The following is an 18,849-nucleotide window of genomic DNA, read 5'->3' on the forward strand; positions in this document are numbered from 1 at the left end:
AGATTTTTACCACTCTGATACTGTCTTTACCTAGGAATATTTTTCTGTCTCTTTCTGTTGCTTGCAAGTCCCCAAGCTTACCTGAATATATTTAAGAGGCAAGGATTCCTTAGGGTGACATCTTTTAATGGACCAACTATGTAGCTGGGAAATGAGATAGACAAGCTTTCTTTTGAATGCAAGACATTCTTCCTCAGGTCACTAAACATGAATATAATTAGGCATGATTTTGATGTCACTTTCTGCATGGGTATAGTTGCAGCTTCTTGGATGTGCACATGAAACCGCATGTGTACCCTTCCATGCGTTGAGAGAAAGGGTGAGAGGTTTTAGCCAGTGTATCTTTTCTTGCCTGGTGGATGGTCACTGTGATGAGGAGTTTTAGTTTTTGTATATGCTCTAACTTGGAGTTAAAATTATATCCAGTGTGCACACTCTTGTTTTCATAGGCCCTACTGTAGAACAGCAGGCTGAAATGGCTCGAGCTGGTGGCAGGACCCTGGCAGCATTACAACCTGAACAGGTAACAGGGCTACATGACCTCAGATCTTACTAGAATCCACAAATGTGCAATATGTTTTCTGGGAAACAGTTAAGATGAGTCCCTGCTCGAAAGGGCTTGTGTTCTTGCTTTTCTGTCAAGCTCATCACTTAGTAATGTATTAGGAGAGGGGAAGGGGCATGGCATGGCATGGTGGATGGGCTACAGAGCTGTGGTTAGGAAGTTACGCATGTTTGAATCCTTGTGTTTTATATGTATTTCATCATCTAAATAACTGCTCTATTTTAATACAAACTCTCACAGTCGGTAGGCAATGCCTCAGACGCACCTAGGAGTGGGCTGCCCCAGCTGCTCCCGCTAAGAGAATTCTCACAATGTCCGTAGGGTGCCCCTGTGTGCAGTTCTCCAGTGAGCGCACCATAGCATTACAGTTGGGTTGGATCAAGGGGAGCCACCATGAAGAACAAGGCTGCTATAGCTGCAAATAGGAGTGTCTTAAAGGGAGAGGTTCTTGGGGTTGGGAAAGAAGGCAGAGACCTGAAAGGCAGAGATGCAAAGGCCAGAAATGGAGTTGGCAGAGTAAGTGATACAGTCCCGCTTCTAGCAAAGAGAAAGCTGAGAGCCGTCAGCTCTCTGAGGGGAACTGGGGGCCAAACCAGGGAGGAAACTGTGAGGTCCAAAGATGTGCCGTTCAGAGCTGGAAGGGACCAGAAGCCAGAGTACTATGAGCTACTTCAAGTTTACCATGATAAGAGGAATTCCCTTTTTTATTCCTGTTAGAGAGCTGATATTATCTATCATCTTGCTGACTTACTGACAGACCAGAGAGAAGAAATTCTGTTGGCAAACAAGAAAGACATGGAAGAAGCTGAGAACAAAGGTAACGTGTGCCAGCTACATTGACATAGTGCATCTGGGTCTGCACAAGAGAGCAGGGAGATGGGAATGTTCTCTGCTTCGGGGCTTGAGGAATTTGGGAATGAGCTCTGTGGGATGACCTTCCTCTTGGCTGCCACTGAGGAGCAAATCCAAGACCTTGAAAGCCCTGAGTGCAGGCAGCTGTAGCTCTGAAAGTTGTAGGAAACACTTTCTCTGCATTGGACACCACAGCCAGGTAATGTGCTGAACAGTGACGTACAAAAACTGACAGTGCTCCAAGTCCCCATGAGAGCGATGCCATGACATGGCGAACACCTCATGTTCCTTAGCAGTGGTGGCCAACACAGGATGCCGTGCCCCATGGAGGTGAATTCCATCTCTTGTGGCCAAGCCAGCTGTGACGCAACGCTCTCCAAAAAGAGCAACATCCGTGTACTAACTAGGCTTAGTCTACTTTAAGCAACTGGTGCAATGCCTTTAATCAGCATCAGGTTATTATTCTGAGAAGTCTGGGATGGACTGAATGTGGGACAGGTGACTTGTGCTCACATCATGAATCGTTTCTACATTATACTCCTGCATCCTTCATGAAGGATGCACAGAGGTGTGCAAAGTGTAGGTTGGGGCAGGCAGTGGGTTTGTGCCTGGATGTATCCATTCACAGCAAAGCCTTTCTACGAGTTTATTGTTTTAGCAGCATCAGGAATTCTTTAAAAAGGGCAGAAACATTGAGCTCTCCTGTCATGTCTGAGATGTCAGTAAAAGTGTCTTGCTTTAAACTTCACCTTCAGAGCGTGAGCTATGCATGCAGCTGTGCTGAGCACACTCGCTGCTAAACAGATAGAGCCAAAATAATCTCACCCCCAGGAAATGACCCACCAATAACAAGCATGGCCAAGGTAGGGGTGTACTCCTATTGCCCGTCTCACCCATCGCTGTTTTTCTTGAGCTTCTCTACCTTATACTAGTCACTGTTAGACACCTAGCTCTGTATTTGGCTCTTGTGCCACAGTTGCTGCATTGCCCTTCAGTGAGTCGGGTGTCACTTTCTTGATATCTGTCCTCCTCCTCCTCCTGCAGTGACCCCTCAGTTTTTCCAGGGTAGACCCTACATGCATCCCTAGCAAGAGCATCTTTGCAACATTTGAACAGCAGCTAGCTGCCTCTATGGTAGATACGTCTACAAGGAACCAAGGACCAGCCACTGTTGTCCTTTAAAGCTCACACTTAGTGGTTCCTCCAAATGCATAAGTCTAGTCTCCAACAAATGTGGTGCTTGTTCAGAATGGCTAAATCGCTTTCCCCTCTTCCAGGGAGACTGGCGCTTCCTTTGATGAAGAGACTGAGTCTGTCTACGTCCAAGCTGAACAGCTTGGCCATTGGTCTGCGCCAGATTGCAGCATCCTCGCAGGACAGTGTGGGCCGTGTCATTCGCCGGACGCGAATAGCAAAGGACTTGGAATTGGAGCAGGTGACAGTGCCCATTGGTGTCCTGCTGGTGATCTTCGAGTCCCGCCCAGGCTGCCTCCCACAGGTACGTAGCAAGAGCACGTGGAACTGCTGCAGCTGCCTGTTGTTACCAGGGGAGGAGCCGGGGAGGATTCTCTTGATGCAGGGGGTGGTCAGCCGTGTGCCTGAATGTTTCCTGAAAGGTTCCCTTGCTGGGACTCCTCTAAACTGAGGTTCTGGCCTCCTGCCTGCCTGCACCGGCTGCTGCTGGGTCACAAAGCCCCTGAGCAGTGCGGGGCCCGGTGCTTCCCTCTGTGGGTGCGGCCACCTGGGAATGGCTGGCTTGGCCCTGGGGCAGAGCAGCAAGGTGGCAGGAGGGCAGTTGGGTGTGCTGGTGGTGGGAGAAGGTGGTGGGGACGGTGCACGGGTCGGGTTTCAGCGTCCCATGCACTGTTGCACTTTGTTAGGTAGCAAACTAAAACACCACAAAGGTGTTTTACCTTGCTACATTACAAAGTCATTTACAGTGGAATACACTGCTGAGCGTGCAAACAGCAATGCCATTAAAGCGATGCAAAAGGGCATTTATTCTGCTTTAAAGGCCAATTTTGTGGTGTGTACAAAGACCCTTGCAGTTTAGGCACTGTAGTAGAAGCAGGACTTCTCCTTTCGTGGAGAGCTTCAGTGATTTCGGGCAGCTGGAAGGACTGATTGGTGCAGAGGGGAACCAATGTATCATTGGTGATACATTGGTGTCCCCTTGCAGTGGGACATCCATCCACAGCTAGCCCCTTTGCCAGCACCACCTTGACATTGGAGACTTGTCCATGAAGTGTATTTAGCTTTGGAGCTGTGTGCATCCTATGTCTGTCCAAATAGCTCCCTGGGCAGAGTGGCCTGGAAGACGGTATGACTCCAACAGGGTCAGCATGGCTGCAGGGGGAATCTGGTACTTGCTCGGTGGTGTCTGCATTATGCTGATGTTCTGTAGTGCTCATGCCTTCTCTCCCTTTGGCAGGTGTCTGCTTTGGCCATTGCCAGTGGAAATGGTTTATTGCTGAAAGGCGGAAGGGAGGCATCACATAGCAATCAGATCCTTCACCACCTGACACAGGAAGCACTTTCTATCCATGGGGTCAAAGATGCAGTGCAGCTGGTGAGTACTGGAGGCCAGTCTGGAATTTGGCAGATGTGTGCATGTGCTGTAAGTGAAGCCCATTTGTGAATGCTTCAAGGCAGAGATCCTGTGAGCTTCCTTTAGTCCTCAGAAACCTGCTGCTTATTTATTACAGGTGAATACCAGAGAGGAAGTAGAGGACCTCTGCCGCTTGGACAAACTGATAGATCTGATCATTCCACGCGGGTCATCTCAGCTTGTTAGGGACATCCAGAAAGCAGCTAAAGGGATCCCAGGGATGGGGCACAGTGAAGGGATCTGCCATGTATATGTGGACGCAGATGCCAGTGTTGAGAAGGTCACAAGGATAGGTAAGGTGGGAGAGGCTTCTTGTGTTTGAGTTCAGCTGAGATGTCTGTATTGTTTTAAGACATAGGTTCATAAGTACATGATACTCAGGCTTGCTCATTAGGAAGGCTTGAAAGAGTGTGCAAGGAGCAGCTTGTAACCATTGTCCATTCTTGCACCGTAGTCAGAGACTCAAAGTGTGACTATCCTGCTGCTTGCAATGCTCTGGAGACGCTCTTGATTCACCGGGACCAGCTGCGAACCCCACTGTTTGATCAGATCATCGACATGCTGAGAGTGGAGCAGGTCAGTGAGCACCGCCTGTTTTGCTATGGACAATTGCTAGCCTTTAGGAGTCTGGCTGGGACGTTAGAGGCATTTGCAGTAGCGCTATGGTATACAGAAATGGGCTTCTGGGGCCCTGCTCCCCCAACCCTCAGGTTCTGCCTAGAGATGAACCTGGTGTTGCTGAGCTGTGATGTGCATCGCGGTCCTTCTCTGGTGCTGCTTGTATTCCCTTTCTCTGCTGTGTCTGGAAGCAGAAGCTTTTGGTCCCGACTCTTCATGTCCTGGTGCTAGTCCACCAGATCGGCCCCTCTTGTGCTTGAGGTTTGTCACTCGTCTTTATCTTAACCACACTCAAGTCCCTTCTTTGTTTTTGCCCCCTGTTTCGCACTGTTTCCTCCCCCCAGACTTACCCCACACCCATGCTTGTCAACCTGTCCTTGGTTCTGCCTGTTCTGCTTACCTCGTGTCTATGCAGGATCTACAGAGCGAAGCTCTCGAACGACTTTCTCGGCATCCTGCAGACATTGCAGTTCCAGCAGCATCTGTGCAGGAGTCTTTGTAGTTGTGTGCTTAATTTCTCTGGGCTCCAGAGAGCTGTAGGATTAAGCCCCCAGCTCAGACCTTGAATGCTAATTAACAGGCACTTGACACAGCTGGTGCTATGTCACTAGGACACGCAGGCTGTGGGTATTTGTGCAGAAAACACAGGGTCAGAGGGAAAGTTGGGACCACATGTGTTGGTGACAGGGGAGCTGGGGGGATGTGTCCAAGGGAAACCATGTGACCCAGAAAGCTCCCCAGTGAGCCCCACTGGCAGTTCTCCACAGACTTGGGCTTCCCTTCTGCAAGCGGGAAGGGGCTGTTAAGCTAGTGTAGTGTCGGTCTGTCACAAAGGATGTGAAGTTTCATTCAGTATTTGTGTATCAAACAAGTGGCAGTTGAATAAATATTAGACAGACACCCAGCTCTGGTTCTGCAGGCTCCCAGCAGCATTAGTGCTTCACGACAGACTCAGAGTAGCTTGCCTTGTTTTGCTTGACACAAGTACTATGTTTTCTTTGCAGGGCAAGACCAGGAACACTAGCAGTTACGGTGGTGTAGCTGATGCTCTGTGTTCACTTATCCAAGCTGATCTTGCAGGGGCTTGTTCATGCAGCCAGGCCGTGAACTGAAATCTCTTCATAATCTTCACTTTGGTTAAACTAACTAAATTGCATTTGAGTCTCTGTTGTAAGGGATCTTCTCTGTATTTCTGATTCATTCTTTATAGCTCTCCTCTGAAGTCTCTCTAATTCTTAACATTCCTTTTAAAGTGAAGGTACCAGAACTGGACATGTGTTCCCAGAATGGTTTCATCACTGCTGTACTGGGTGTACTCTCACCTCTCTACTCTTGCTTGATGCATCGTTAAAGGAATACGTTACATCTTCTAGCTGCCATATTGTGCTGGCAGTTCATGTTCAGCTGGTTGGCAGCCATGACCCAGGTTCAGTATCCTGTTGCTAATTCACTGAGCCATAAAATTCCCAGAAATGGCTTTTACATTTTATGACCTGAAACTGTCTATAGGGTCTACATAAGGCAAGAAATCTGTGCTGCAGCCAGCTTTTTATTTCTAGGGAATATTTAACTTGGGGGCAGCTGTTCTGTGTGGAAGGTGTTTGGAGAGGTGAGTTGATGCATATTTTGTCCTTGCAGGTGAAGATTCATGCTGGCCCTAGGTTTGCATCTTACTTGACTTTCAGTCCTTCAGAAGTGAAGTCTCTCCGTACAGAATACGGAGACCTGGAATGCTGCATCGAGGTGGTGGACAGTGTCCAGGAAGCCATTGAACATATCCACAAATATGGAAGCTCTCACACAGATGTGATCGTCACAGAGAATGGTCAGTGCCCTGCACAGTAAAGTGCATCAGCTCGTGCTGTCAAACTTCAGGCACTGGTGGTTGATGTGCACTTTCATGGCATGTAAGGCTACCAGGCCCAGAAGCTACTTAGGACAGAACCTCTCTTGATCGTTCTTACTGTCATGGCTGCAGACCTGTAGAGTTGACATCTGTGTGCTGTGGTGAAAGGGCTGTCAGTATTGGTTTGGTCATGACGAATCCGCCTAATGCTGTGCTGCACAACTTGGTTTGTGCAGGTTCTTGCACTGCGCACATAACTGAAGATCTCTGAACGCTCACATCAGTTTGTTTCCCTCAGAGAAAACGGCAGAGTACTTCCTGCAGCACGTGGACAGTGCCTGCGTGTTCTGGAATGCCAGCACCCGATTCTCCGATGGATACCGCTTTGGGCTTGGTAAGGGAGCAGGAGCAGTTCTTTTGCTCTGCTTGGGTTGCAGATTTGAATTTGGGATTTGTACACCTAGCAGGTACCTGCCTGAATCCTGGAAGATGAGGCTGTACCTTCTCTGCCTAGAGCTTCCTGGAAGGATTTTAGAGAAGATACTGTAGCAGAAGTAGACATTTGGATCTTTCAGCTGAAAGGATTAGCAGATAAAAATCTGGTGGGTGTAGTTAAGTTTGACAGGAGCAGAAAGTACACTGTACCACCTGGATTAATTAGGAAGGCGAGTCAGTTAGGAAGGGAGAAAAGATGTTCTGTTGTGGAACTGAGTAACCTCTAAAGGCCCTAGCCTTGAGGCTGTGTGGTGTTAAGTTTAGTTTAGTGCATGTGCATAGCAGGAGAAGACCCTAAAATGACCATGCTTAGATAACATATGGTCTTCACTTCAATTCCAGAGGGGATTCAGTGGTCTCTTCCGTGAGGATCGTTAGACCTGGAGATGAATGAATACCTCACACACATGTGTACGCATGCCGTCTGGCATAGTGCAACACCTTTTCACCTGCATTTGCAGGCTGGGCTGCTGACCACTACAGTCCCAGAATCGAAAGGGGCTGTGTATGTGGGGGTGTGGTATCCTGAGAAATTCCAGGAGCAGTTCCATTTCTCTCCTCTCACAAAGCCTTGTGGGAGTTGCAGAAGGCTCCCAGTGCGAGCCTTCAGTGTGAGGGAAGCACTGTTGCTTGGAGCAGCAATGCACAGGATGGCCTTGGTCACAAGCTCTGTGGATGTCTGTAGGATATTGCTCAGTTACGGCAGCTGCTTCCTGCTCTGAGCATCCCTGCTGTATATCCTGGCAGAGCTTTTTACAGAGCGTGAAACTTTCAGAACACAAACTGAATCTTGATTCTGCTTTGTAAGGATGTCACTTCAATTTCTGAAAAAAGCTTCCAGCTGGCTCCATAAGGGCTGTTTCACTCCGGAAAAACAGGTTGTAGACAGAGAGACGTTACTTTGCCTCCCTTTTTAAAAAAAAATGTAAGCTGAGTTCTGCTTGGGGGAAATGGGATGGAAAGGATGCACTATTGGCTGTTCTTCGTCTTGGAAAAGATGCAAGAACTGTGTAGCACTGAAGCAATAAGAGAAATTCCTTCCAGCAAAGAGCCAACTGTGCACAAAACCCAGCTTCATCTTGTGCTCCTATCTCCCGCTGCTGCAGGGGCCGAGGTTGGAATCAGTACTTCTCGTATCCATGCCCGTGGACCGGTGGGGATCGAGGGACTATTAACTACAAAGTGGCTGCTGAGAGGGGACAATCATGTTGTGTCTGACTTCTCAGAGCATGGGAGCATGAAATATCTTCATGAGAACCTCCCCATCCTTCAGAGGAACACCGACTGACAGCACCTGAGAGCCCAGGAGTGCGACAGGTTTACTGAGGATGCTCAGGCTCCGGAGCTGCCTCTGGGGAGGAGTTTGTACTTGCCCTCAGGTGAGTTGTCTGCTCTGGCTCCCCCGGGGGGTTAGACACTGTGCAGTAAAATGAAGAAAAGACAATTGTGTCTGTCTGAGAGTTCCTGCTCCTACTCGCCGTTAGCGCCATGTAGCAACAAACATAGAGGCTGCAAGTAGACACCTGTTCCCAGAGCTGGGTCCTCAGACCATCCCAGCTGCACAGTGAGACTCTCCCCTTTGCATCCCTTTCTCTCCCTTGCTCCTTTGGTAAACCACCTTTACTTGCTTTGGGGTGGACCTGTTCCTTTCTCTTAATCTCTTCCTGTGGCACTTGGCCATCTCATCCTGGTCTGAAGGGCTTTGTTTCTGAGAAGACTTTGTATTGCCGAGCGTGTTCCCTTTCCCTGCAGTCCTAGCATCTTGGCAGCTCTTGGAAGGGCTGGAATGTTCTGACACTTACTTTGCGCTTAAATGTTAGGTAAATCGATGAATAAATGTTCCAGCGGCAGAATGCTTTGACCAAGAGATCCTTTTTAATGTTTGATTTCTTTTAATTACAGATAAATGTAGATAAATTTCACAACTGTAAATGTGGATTCCATTACCCTTTTATGAATATTTGTACCAAATATTTTTGTTCATTGTGTTATATGAAACTTTATCATCCCCACAGGAGAATGGAAATGGTATTTTAACTCCATGTTTTTCAAAATAAAGTTCTTGCAAAATGATTTTCGGTCTTCAAGTGTGTGATTATTTAAAATGAAATTGTAACTTTCTCTAGAGAAGACTCCCCTAGTTAACAATGGCAAACACTTGGAGGTCGGCAATCTTGCAATTTTTTTTTCTGATTTTTTCTTTCATTTCATTAACATTGTCACTTTTTTCACATAAAATGAGTCGCATGTTGTACGAATTGGCTATGTCCTTCCGTGGAAGTGGGGCTTAATCGCAGAAATCCCAAATGTGGTTTCCTCTTTTAATCTAAATTCCAACACTAGATGTAGGATCCTTGCCCCAGTCTGTCATGGCTTCATCTGGTGGCCCAATGCCTGTGATTGCTCTGCCTGTTTGAATACAAGAGACTAGTTTAGAACAAGAGGGAGAATTTGAGAAGCCAAAGGCAGTGACTGCTAAGTCTAAGTCCTGTGTCTTTTGGGCCATATCCCTGCTGGGATTACTGTGGCCTTTTGTGTGCGGAGGGGGCCCTATATTCTCTTCCAACTCTACAAAGTTGTGTAAATAACTATGATTTTTTAACATCCTCTCTTAGATTCATAGCTGTCAGGGGCTGGAAGGAACCTCGCAAGATCATCGTGTCCAGCCCCCTGCACTAGGCAGGAAGGACAACTGGGGTCAGGTGACCCCAGCAAGGTGACCATCCAGTCTCCTCTTGAAGATGTCCAGGGTAGGTGATGGCACCCAGTCTGGAGAGAGTTTATTCCAGAGCTGGACACCCTGATTGTGAAGAAGTTTTTCCTAGTGTTAAGCCTGAAACGGTCTTCTGGAGTTTGTGGCCATTACTCCTACTTTTCCCCAAGGGTGCCCTGGTAAACAGTTGTTCGCCAAGCCCCCGATGTAGCGGTAAGCTGCTACTAAGTCCCCTCTCACCCTTCTCTGCTTTAGGCTGAAGAGCCCCAGGTCCCTCCGCCTTTCCTTGTATGGCTTGCTGTGCAAGTCTATGATCATACGTGCGGCTCTTTTCTGCACTCTCAAGATTTACCACGACCTTGTTAAAGTGTGGTACCCACGTGTGTGTGTGTGTGTGTGTGTGCACAAGTGTGTATAGAGTTATTTTGGTTAGTCTATAAGGTACAAATCTACCCTTCCTTCTATTTGTCTGAAGACTAACATGGCTAACTATGTTTCAAATGTGATCCTCAGCATTTGGAGTGGGGGGGGAAAGGGTGGTTGCATGAGGCAGCATTGTTGCATGTTGCAGCCAGGCTGCTGTGGGTGTAGCAGGGGCGGAGTGGAGCTACAGGGTGATATGGAGCATCAGGGGTTGGCCTGGTGTTCAGCTGCATGATACAGGTGCAGAATGGATATAACAGTAGTAGTAGTAGCCTGGTTCATAGTTTCTGTCAAGTACCGGTGATCCAGGGGGTCGGCAGCAGTCAGGCCTGGAAGTCTCTGCTCCTTTCCCTTATGGTGCCATTTGGGTCAGCAGCGGGTGAGGTCCATGGGCATCCATCTGCAGTCCTCCCTTAAGGTGCCATTTGGGTTGTCTGTGGGCAAGGTCCACGGGCCTCCATCCGCAGCTCTCCCTTACGCACCATTTGGGCCTGTAGCGGGCAAGGGCCGGGAGGTCTCCGCTGTCTGCTCTCAGGCTCATCTTGCCGAGCTGCGGTGTGGTGCTGCCCTGCTCGCAAAAGGGTCGAGCACTGACAGCCTTTCACACTCTGAAGCCTGAGCTACGGTGTGGCACTGCCCAGCTCTCCCCACTGCGCTGTTTCTCCTCTCTCTCCCGTCATTTCATATCCAGGTTCCCCACATCTGCTGCTGCCCCCGTTCATTTCTGCAGTGGTTCTCTTGTGCCCACCGCGTGTTGAGTGCCTCCGAGCTGGTCACCCAGGATGCTGACTCCCTTGCTGAAAAGGGATTAATGGGAGATGTCGCTTGTCTTTGCTGTCTGGTTGAAGCGGCCACCTGAGGCTTTATCTGCAAATCACATGAAACAGGTCGCCTTTGGGGGTCAACCCCCTTTGCTTGCTGCCAAAAAGAGAAGTGGAGAAGATGGCAAACGCAGGTGTGCGCTGCCTTGCTCCATAAGACTAATACCATTGATTAGTCGCGGCGCGGTGCCCCGACCCCTGCGCCTCGCAGCCACCAGAGAAGAGCTCGCGGCGCGGCCGGGATCGGAGGCTCGTGTTCCTATTGGCCACCTTGAGGCGTAAAGCGATTGGGTAGAGTGGCTGCATGGGCGGGGTCAGGGCCGCAACCCCCTGCTTCACTCTGATTGGTTTTTGCAGGAGGGGGCGGGCCCAAGGCAACAACCCCCCCCCCCTTACCTCGTTCGCATTCTGATTGGCTGCCCGGCAACGGTGGGTGGTGTGCACGCTTCTGCGTAGCGATTGGTCGGACTGCGATCCCCAGCGGCGCCGCTCCGGCTGGTTCTGCCCGCGGCCGGGTCCGCTGTTGTGGCGACCAGGGCGGGTCGTGCGAGACACTGCGCTGCCAGGGCGCGGGGCCGGCCAGGCTCTCCAAGACCAGCCCCAGAAGCTCGAAGCTGTGTCTGTCCCGGCGCCCCTTTTCTCTGCGCCTCCCGCCCGGGGAGCCTCCCTGTCTCCTCCACGTGACGGGAGGTGCTCTACGGGGTCCCAAGAAGGACCGGTTGCTTCTCGGGGGACGCTGACACCTCCCTGGAGAACACCTGCAAAGCACCGGATTTCCGTTTTTTAACGTGGACAAAAAAGAGAAAGGAAACCTTGTGCTGTTGAGGAGGCGCCGCAGGGCATCCGTTCAGTTCTGGGTGGGAGGGTTGGGACCCTTGGTGTAAAATAGTATAACACTGAGACCGGGGGTTGCAGTGACGGTGCTATTCATTGCGTACTGACGTTGAGAAACGTACATTGTACAGAGTGTAACATGTCTCCAGTCAGGATGGCGATAGCGGTAGAGCTGCTCATGTGCAGAGAACCTCGTCCCGCACCAGGGTCTGCAGCGAGCGCAGCTCTCACGTGTCCGGTGCAGCCACGCTCGGGACTGACAAACCCGGCTCAGTGCTGCCCTCCGGTGGTGCGCCCCGAGCACTGCAGCCACGAGCAGCGGTGCTGAGGAGGGGAGACGAACCCGCCGCTCGCTGCTGCCCTCCCGTGGTCCTGTCGGGGCACTGACGCAGCGAGTGAAGGCGGAGGAAAAGCCGGGCTCAGAGCCGCCCTCCTGTGGCCGCGCCGGGCATTGCGGCGGGGAGACCCGGGCGGACACCCAAGCCGGCTCCGCGCTGCCCGCCTGGGGCTGGAGCGCGGAGAGCAAGAGCCGGAACAAAGCCGGCTCCGTGCCGCCCTCCCAGCGCGTCACCCTGCGCGGAGCAGCCGGCTTTTACATGCAGAGAAAAGAAAACCCTGCCCAGTGCTACTGCCCTGCGATTCCAGCCGAGAGACGAGGGCAGGGAGAGGGACAGCGGCTCCGGGCCCCGCGCCTCCAGCTCGGGCAGGCGAGACATCAAGCCAGCGAGAGAAGAAGGACCAAGGCCTCGGTCGCTTGCTCGGGGGCAACTCGGGCAGTGCCCGCGGCCGGGGCCGGGGCCGGGGCCGGGGCAGGCGGGGTCGCGCTGCTCGGGGCGGACACACGAGTCACGGACACGGATTCCGGGCTGGGGAGAGCTCCAGGGCAGGGATGGGAGGCTCGTGTTCCCATTGGCCAACAGGAGCCGTGAGGCGATAGGGTGGTGTGGCCGCTTGGGCGGAGTCACAGCATTGCCGCCCTTCTTCCCTCTGATTGGCTTGTGCCGGGGGAGGCGGGACCAAGAGTCCGGCCTCCTTGTTCACAGTCTGATTGGCTGCCGGGAATGGTGGGAAGGGGGGCGGGATGTGCAGGATTCTGTGTGCCCATTGGTCCGACTGCGATCCGCACCGGCCCCAACCAGCGGTCTGCCTGTCCGCGCGGCGCGGAGCCCACGTCCCGCTGCTGGGCAGACCGGCGACCGGCCCGGTCTGCCCAGCACAACCACAACCACTCCTGGTTGTGTGCCTCTCCCCTGGCTGCGGGCTTCCCTACGGTGCAAGGTGCTGGAGGCTGAGCCTTGGACTCCAGTCCCGGTGCCCCTGCGACTGCCCGGGGCCGGGAGCCTGCGTCCCAGGGTGCTCCTCAAGCAGGTGCTGCAGCTGGGCCTGTGCCCTTTTCCTCCACCGTCTGCTTGGCTGCTGGGATTGGGGCGAGGGGTGCACTCTTCTGTGTGCCGATTGGTCCACGCGCTGAAGGCCCGTTCTGCTGGCGGAGCACTGGGCTTGTGCGGGAGGGCGAGGGGCTGCTGGAGCAGGAGGCCCGCACCCAAGAGCCCCGCTTCCAGCCCAGTGCTGCCCGCGGGCCCCTTGCTGAACCACCTTCCACGGGCAGAGGACAGTGGCTGCAGGTCCCGCTGAGGGTAAAAGCTCCGCCCTGCTTCGCTCTGATTGGTCTCTGTCTGAGGAGGCGGGTCCAGGAGCTCGCCCCCCTTGTTCGGATTGGGATTGGCTGTCGAGGATGGTTGGGTGTCCGGAGTCCGACTCTGATCCGCAGCGGCGCCGTTCTCCGCGGCCGGCGCGTGCCCTGATGGGGTGGGAGCCGGGGGCCGCAGCGTGAGCACGGCGACGGGCAAACACGCCTCCCGCCCGGGGCTGTGACAGGGATGTGTGCGTGTGCGTGTGCGTGCAGAATACACCCCATAACCAACGTAGCCATCCTACTAGTGTCTGTCTGTGGCCGTCCATCTCCCCAACAGGGAAATGGATGGAGGTGTTCACACAGCAGTACGTCTGCATATTGCTAGATATTAATGGCTGGATTTCAACACATCCCCTAGGTACGGTGTGCGGCCCTGGACAGTACTGGGGCGGGGCGGGGGCGTGAACAAGGACACGCTGCTGTCGGGGCCGCCGTGCTGCGCTTCCCCCGGCGCCGCAGCCGGGGCTGGAAGGCGGAGAACGAGAGCGCGCTCGGTGCTGCCCCGCGGTGGCTGAGGCCGGGCACTGCAGCGGGGAGGGGCGGGCGGCTCCTGAGCACGGCTCAGTGCTGCTCTCCTGTGGGCACGGCGCGCATTGCAGCTGTTGCCGGCCCGGACACAGCGCAGGGAGGCAGCAGTGCCGCGAGCGGCTTTGTGCGCGGTGCCGCCGCCCGGCCGCTCGCCCCGCGCCTGCGCCCTGTCGCCGCTCCCGTCTGCCCGCCCGCCCGCCGAGGCGCCAGGCCCAGCCCGGTCTCGTGCCACGGCGGGGGGCGCGGGGGGGCCGCGTCCGGGGTGCCGGGGGCGGGGGGAGTGTCGTCTGCAGCGGGGCCGGCGAGCGGGGCTGTGCGGGCACGTGGGCGGGCTCGTGGCGGTTGTGGGGGGTGAGCGTCATAGATGTCATAGACATTCGGGCTGGAAGGGACCTCGGAAGATCATCGAGTCCAGCCCCCGCCCAAAGGGCAGGACGTCAGCTGGGGTCATAGGATCCCAGCAAGTTAAGCATCCAGTTTGTTCTTGAAGGTGTTCAATGAAGGCGCTTGAACCACCTCCGGCGGCAGGCTGTTCCAGACCTTGGGGGCTCGGACAGTAAAGAAATTCTTCCTTATGTCCAGCCTGAAATGATCTTGTAGTAGTTTGTGACCATTCGACCTCGTCATCCCTTGGGGCGCTCTGGTGAACAAACATTCCCCCAGATACTGGTGGTCACCCCCGATAAACTTGTAGGTGGCCATCAGATCACCCCTGAGCCTGCGCTTTTCCAGGCTAAAGAGCCCCAGGGCTCTCAGCCTGTCATCGTAGGGTCTGCTTCCCTGACCTCTGATCATGCGTGTGGCTCTTCTCTGGACTCTCTCAAGCTTCTCCACAGCCTTTTTGAATTGTGGAGCCCAAAACTGGACGCAGTACTCCAGCTGCGGCCTCACTAAGGCCGAGTACAGGGGGAGAATGACGTCCCGGGATTTGCTTGAGAAGCATCTGTGGATGCAAGCCAACGTTTTGGTCGATTTACTAGCCGCAGCATCGCACTGCAGGCTCATGTTCATCTTGTGGTCAATGATGACCCCCAAGTCTCTTTCTTCCATAGTGCTAGCCAACATAGCACTGCCGAGCCTATAAGGATGCTGCGGGTTTTTCTTCCCAAGGTGGAGAACCTTGCATTTATCGGCGTTGAACACTATCAGATTCTCGTCCGCCCACTTGCTGAGCCTGTCCAGGTCAGCCTGGATCGCCCGCCTGTCTTCTGGTGTGGATGCTTTGCCCCAAAGTTTGGTGTCATCGGCGAACTTGGCCAGTCCGCTTCTGACTCCAGTGTCCACATCATTAATGAAGATGTTGAACAGTATGGGTCCAAGGACAGAGCCTTGGGGGACCCCACTGGTCACAGGACACCACGATGAGTGACTTCCATCAATTAGTACCCTCTGGGTCTGACCCCGGAGCCAATTTTCCAGCCAGTGGATCGTGGAGGACCCAAGGCGTCAATTGGCCAGCTTCTCTAAGAGATGAGCATGGGAAACCAGATCAAAGGCTTTTTTGAAGTCAAGATATATGGTCTTCATACCTCCAGCTCTGTATAACACCAGCTCTAAACATCTCTAGCTCAATATATTTCTAGATCTCTATATTTCCAGCTGTGTATGTCTCCAGCTTCATCTATGTCAATCTCTATATGTCTACCGCTGTGCGTCTCTCCAGCACTGAATATCTCCAGCTGTGACTATCTCCAGTTTCATATATCTACCTCTCTATATATTGACATCTGTGAATATCTCCAGCTTCATATATCCACCTGTAGATGTATATCCAGCTCTGTATATTTTCAGCTCTGCATATCTCCAGCTTGAAATATTGACATCTCTATATATCTACTTCTCTGAATATGTCCAGCTCTGAATATCTCCTCTTCTAAATCCTTCCAGCTCTCAAGATCTCCAGCTCTCAATATCTTGAGCTCTGCATCTCTCCAGATATCAAGATCTCCAGCTTCATCTATCTGGATCTCTATATGTCTACCCCTGTGAATGTCTCCATGTCTACCTATCTCCAGCTCTCCATATTTCCAGTTCTGAATATCTCCAGCTGTGACTATCTCCAGTTTCATATAGCTGCATTTCCATATATCTCCAGCTCTGAATCTCTGTATCTCTTAATATCTCCAGGTCTAAATATCTGAAGTTCTGTATAAGTGCAGGCTCCTATATCTACATTCCTATATATCTACCTCTCTCAATATCTCGAGCTCTGAATGTCTCCAGCTGTCACTATGTCCAGCTCTGAATATCTCCAGCTACATAAATCTATCTGTGTGTATGTGTGTATGTATATGTATAGTGTGTGTATATGTGTATATATATAGTGTGTGTGTATAGTGTTGTCTCTAGTGGGTTATGGAATAGAGAAAATCCCACACAATTTACTGATTCGTTTTGATGCACTGGCTGGGGAAGTAGTTAGCTGATTGCACGATTTCACAATGATTACACACTTAATTTATACAACACAATTTTATTTTAAAACTCTTTGCTACGTATATAACACTGCTTAGCTTTAAGAAACACCACAAACATTAAAAACACAATAACTACATATATCAGAAACAATGCTCCGAATGCACTTCCTTCCCAAACAATGCTATAAGAATTAGTATTACGAAAACAACTACAATTACAACTAAAAGTTAAATTTGAATCAATACTATTATTTTTCATAATATACTTACAATCCTAGAATTCCGAGAAGCCAAATACCAAAATATGGTTTCATTCCTCAGTAGTACAATTTAATGGGTTGGCCTCAGTAGTACGGTTCAATGGGCTCGCCTCAGCAATACAATTCAATGGGCTGGCCTCAGTAGTGCTAGAACTAAGTCCCCTTCTTTCAGTCCCTTTCGGGCGCTCTGCAGCTTCAGCATGAACTAAGAAATTTGTGTTCACGGAGAGGTTGGTTCAGGTGATCAGGCTGATCCGGCCTACACTTGCGATTCTTCCTTCGTTGTTCTGCAAGTGAAGTTACCTCCAAATTGGGACAGTAAGTTACAGTTTTTATTGAGCGAGCTGCCGTCTTGGGCCACTCCTACTCAAGCCTGTCATTACCCCCAAATTTGGGCTCGTATCTCACTCAACAGATTCTTTTGCTTAGTAATTAGTTTCTTTTGTTAATCATTTTACTTTGGGGAACTTCCATACCACTGCAAGTGCCCTTTTCTTACCAATCTGGTCAAAAGGCTCTAGGGTTTGATCTCTTGGAACTCAGGATATTTACTCTCTTTGTAAAAGACTTCTAAAGATAATTCAAAAGTTAAAACTTTAAGCGAAGTCAGGACTTTTCGCATGTAGTCCAAAAACAATGACTTAGATAAGGAGATACATCTTATCTTCTTCCTGAAACTGGCTAATGGGCAACCATTACAAACATTCAAACTATTTCATTCAATATGACAAGTGTGTGTGTGTGTACATATATATAGAGAGAGAGTGTGTGTGTGTGTGTGTATATAGGGAGAGAATGTGTCTATAGATAGATAGATAGATAGATAGATAGTGTATAGAGACTGTGTGTGTGTGTGTGTATAGTGTGTGTGTGTGTGCGTGTGTATATAGTGTGTGTGTGTGCGTGTGTATTGTGTTTGTATACATATATATATTGTGTATATATATCCAGCTCAGTATATCTTCAGCTGTGTTTATCTACAGCTTCATATATCTACATCTCTATGTATCTACCTCTCTGCATATCTCCATCTTTGAAGAGCTCCAGCTTCATATATCTACCTGTATATCTGTATCCAGGTCAGTATATCTTCAGCTCTGTATATATCTAGCTTCATATATCTACATCTCTATGTATCTACCTCTCTGAATATCTCCAGCTCTGAATATTTCCATCTATCAATATTTCCACCTCTGAATATCTCCAGCTATTAATATCTTCACCTCTGAATATCTCCAACTCTGTATAGCTCCAGCTCTGAATAACTGCAGCGCTCAGTGTCTCCAGCTTTATAAGTCTACCTGTCTATATATTTCCACCTCTTCATATCTCCAGCTTCATAGATCTACATCTCTATATCTGTACCTCGCTGAATATCTCCAGCTTTGAATAACTCCAGCTTCATATGTCAACATCTCTACATATGTCCAGATCTAGGTATCTCCTGCTTCATATGTCTACATCTCTATATATCTCCAGCTCTGATTATCTCCAGGTTCATACCTCTACACATTTATATATCTACCTCTCTGAATATCTCCCGCTCTGCATATCTCAAGGTCTAAATATCTCCAGCTATCAAGATCTCCAGTTCTGAATGGCTCCAGCTTTATGTATCTACCTGTCTATATATCTCCAGCTCTGCACATCTCCAGCTTCATTGATCTACATCTCTCTATATCTACCTTCCTGAATATCTCCAGGTCTAAATATCTGGAGCTCTGAAGATCTCCAGCTCTGAATAGATCCAGCTTCATATATAAAGACCTGTATATATATATATATATATATATATATATGCAGCTCAGTATATTTTCAGCTCTGCATATCTCCAGCTTGAAATATCGACATCTCTATATATCTACGTCTCTGAATATGTCCAGCTCTGAATATCTCCTCTTCTAAATCCTTCCAGCTCTCAATATCTCCAGCTCTCAATATCTTGAGCTCTGCATCTCTCCAGATATCAATATCTCCAGCTTCATCTATCCGCATCTCTATATGTCTACCCCTGTGAATATCTCCATGTCTACCTATCTCCAGCTATCCATATATCCAGCTCGGAATATCTCCAGCTGTGACTATCTCCAGTTTCATATAGCTGCATCTCTATATATCTCCAGCTCTGAATCTCTGTGTCTCTTAATATCTCCAGGTCTAAATATCTGAAGTT

The 18,849-nt window shown here is 50.4% G+C and overlaps 1 protein-coding gene across 1 annotated transcript in view; it reads left to right on the forward strand.

Moving 5' to 3' along the window:
* LOC132249276 (delta-1-pyrroline-5-carboxylate synthase-like) overlaps positions 1 to 9,057 on the forward strand; it is a 31,508-nt gene extending 22,451 nt beyond the window's left edge. The window contains exons 11-19 of the mRNA XM_059723908.1: positions 450 to 523; positions 1,283 to 1,382; positions 2,695 to 2,915; positions 3,849 to 3,986; positions 4,123 to 4,318; positions 4,480 to 4,601; positions 6,282 to 6,468; positions 6,788 to 6,883; positions 8,091 to 9,057. Coding sequence (XP_059579891.1) covers positions 450 to 523; positions 1,283 to 1,382; positions 2,695 to 2,915; positions 3,849 to 3,986; positions 4,123 to 4,318; positions 4,480 to 4,601; positions 6,282 to 6,468; positions 6,788 to 6,883; positions 8,091 to 8,272 — 1,316 coding nt within the window. The 3' untranslated portion in view covers positions 8,273 to 9,057. The remainder of the gene's footprint in view (positions 1 to 449; positions 524 to 1,282; positions 1,383 to 2,694; positions 2,916 to 3,848; positions 3,987 to 4,122; positions 4,319 to 4,479; positions 4,602 to 6,281; positions 6,469 to 6,787; positions 6,884 to 8,090) is intronic.
* The last annotated feature ends 9,792 nt before the right edge of the window (positions 9,058 to 18,849 follow it).

The sequence above is a fragment of the Alligator mississippiensis genome, chromosome 1, assembly GCF_030867095.1.
Source record: "Alligator mississippiensis isolate rAllMis1 chromosome 1, rAllMis1, whole genome shotgun sequence".
Classification (NCBI taxonomy): domain Eukaryota; kingdom Metazoa; phylum Chordata; order Crocodylia; family Alligatoridae; genus Alligator; species Alligator mississippiensis.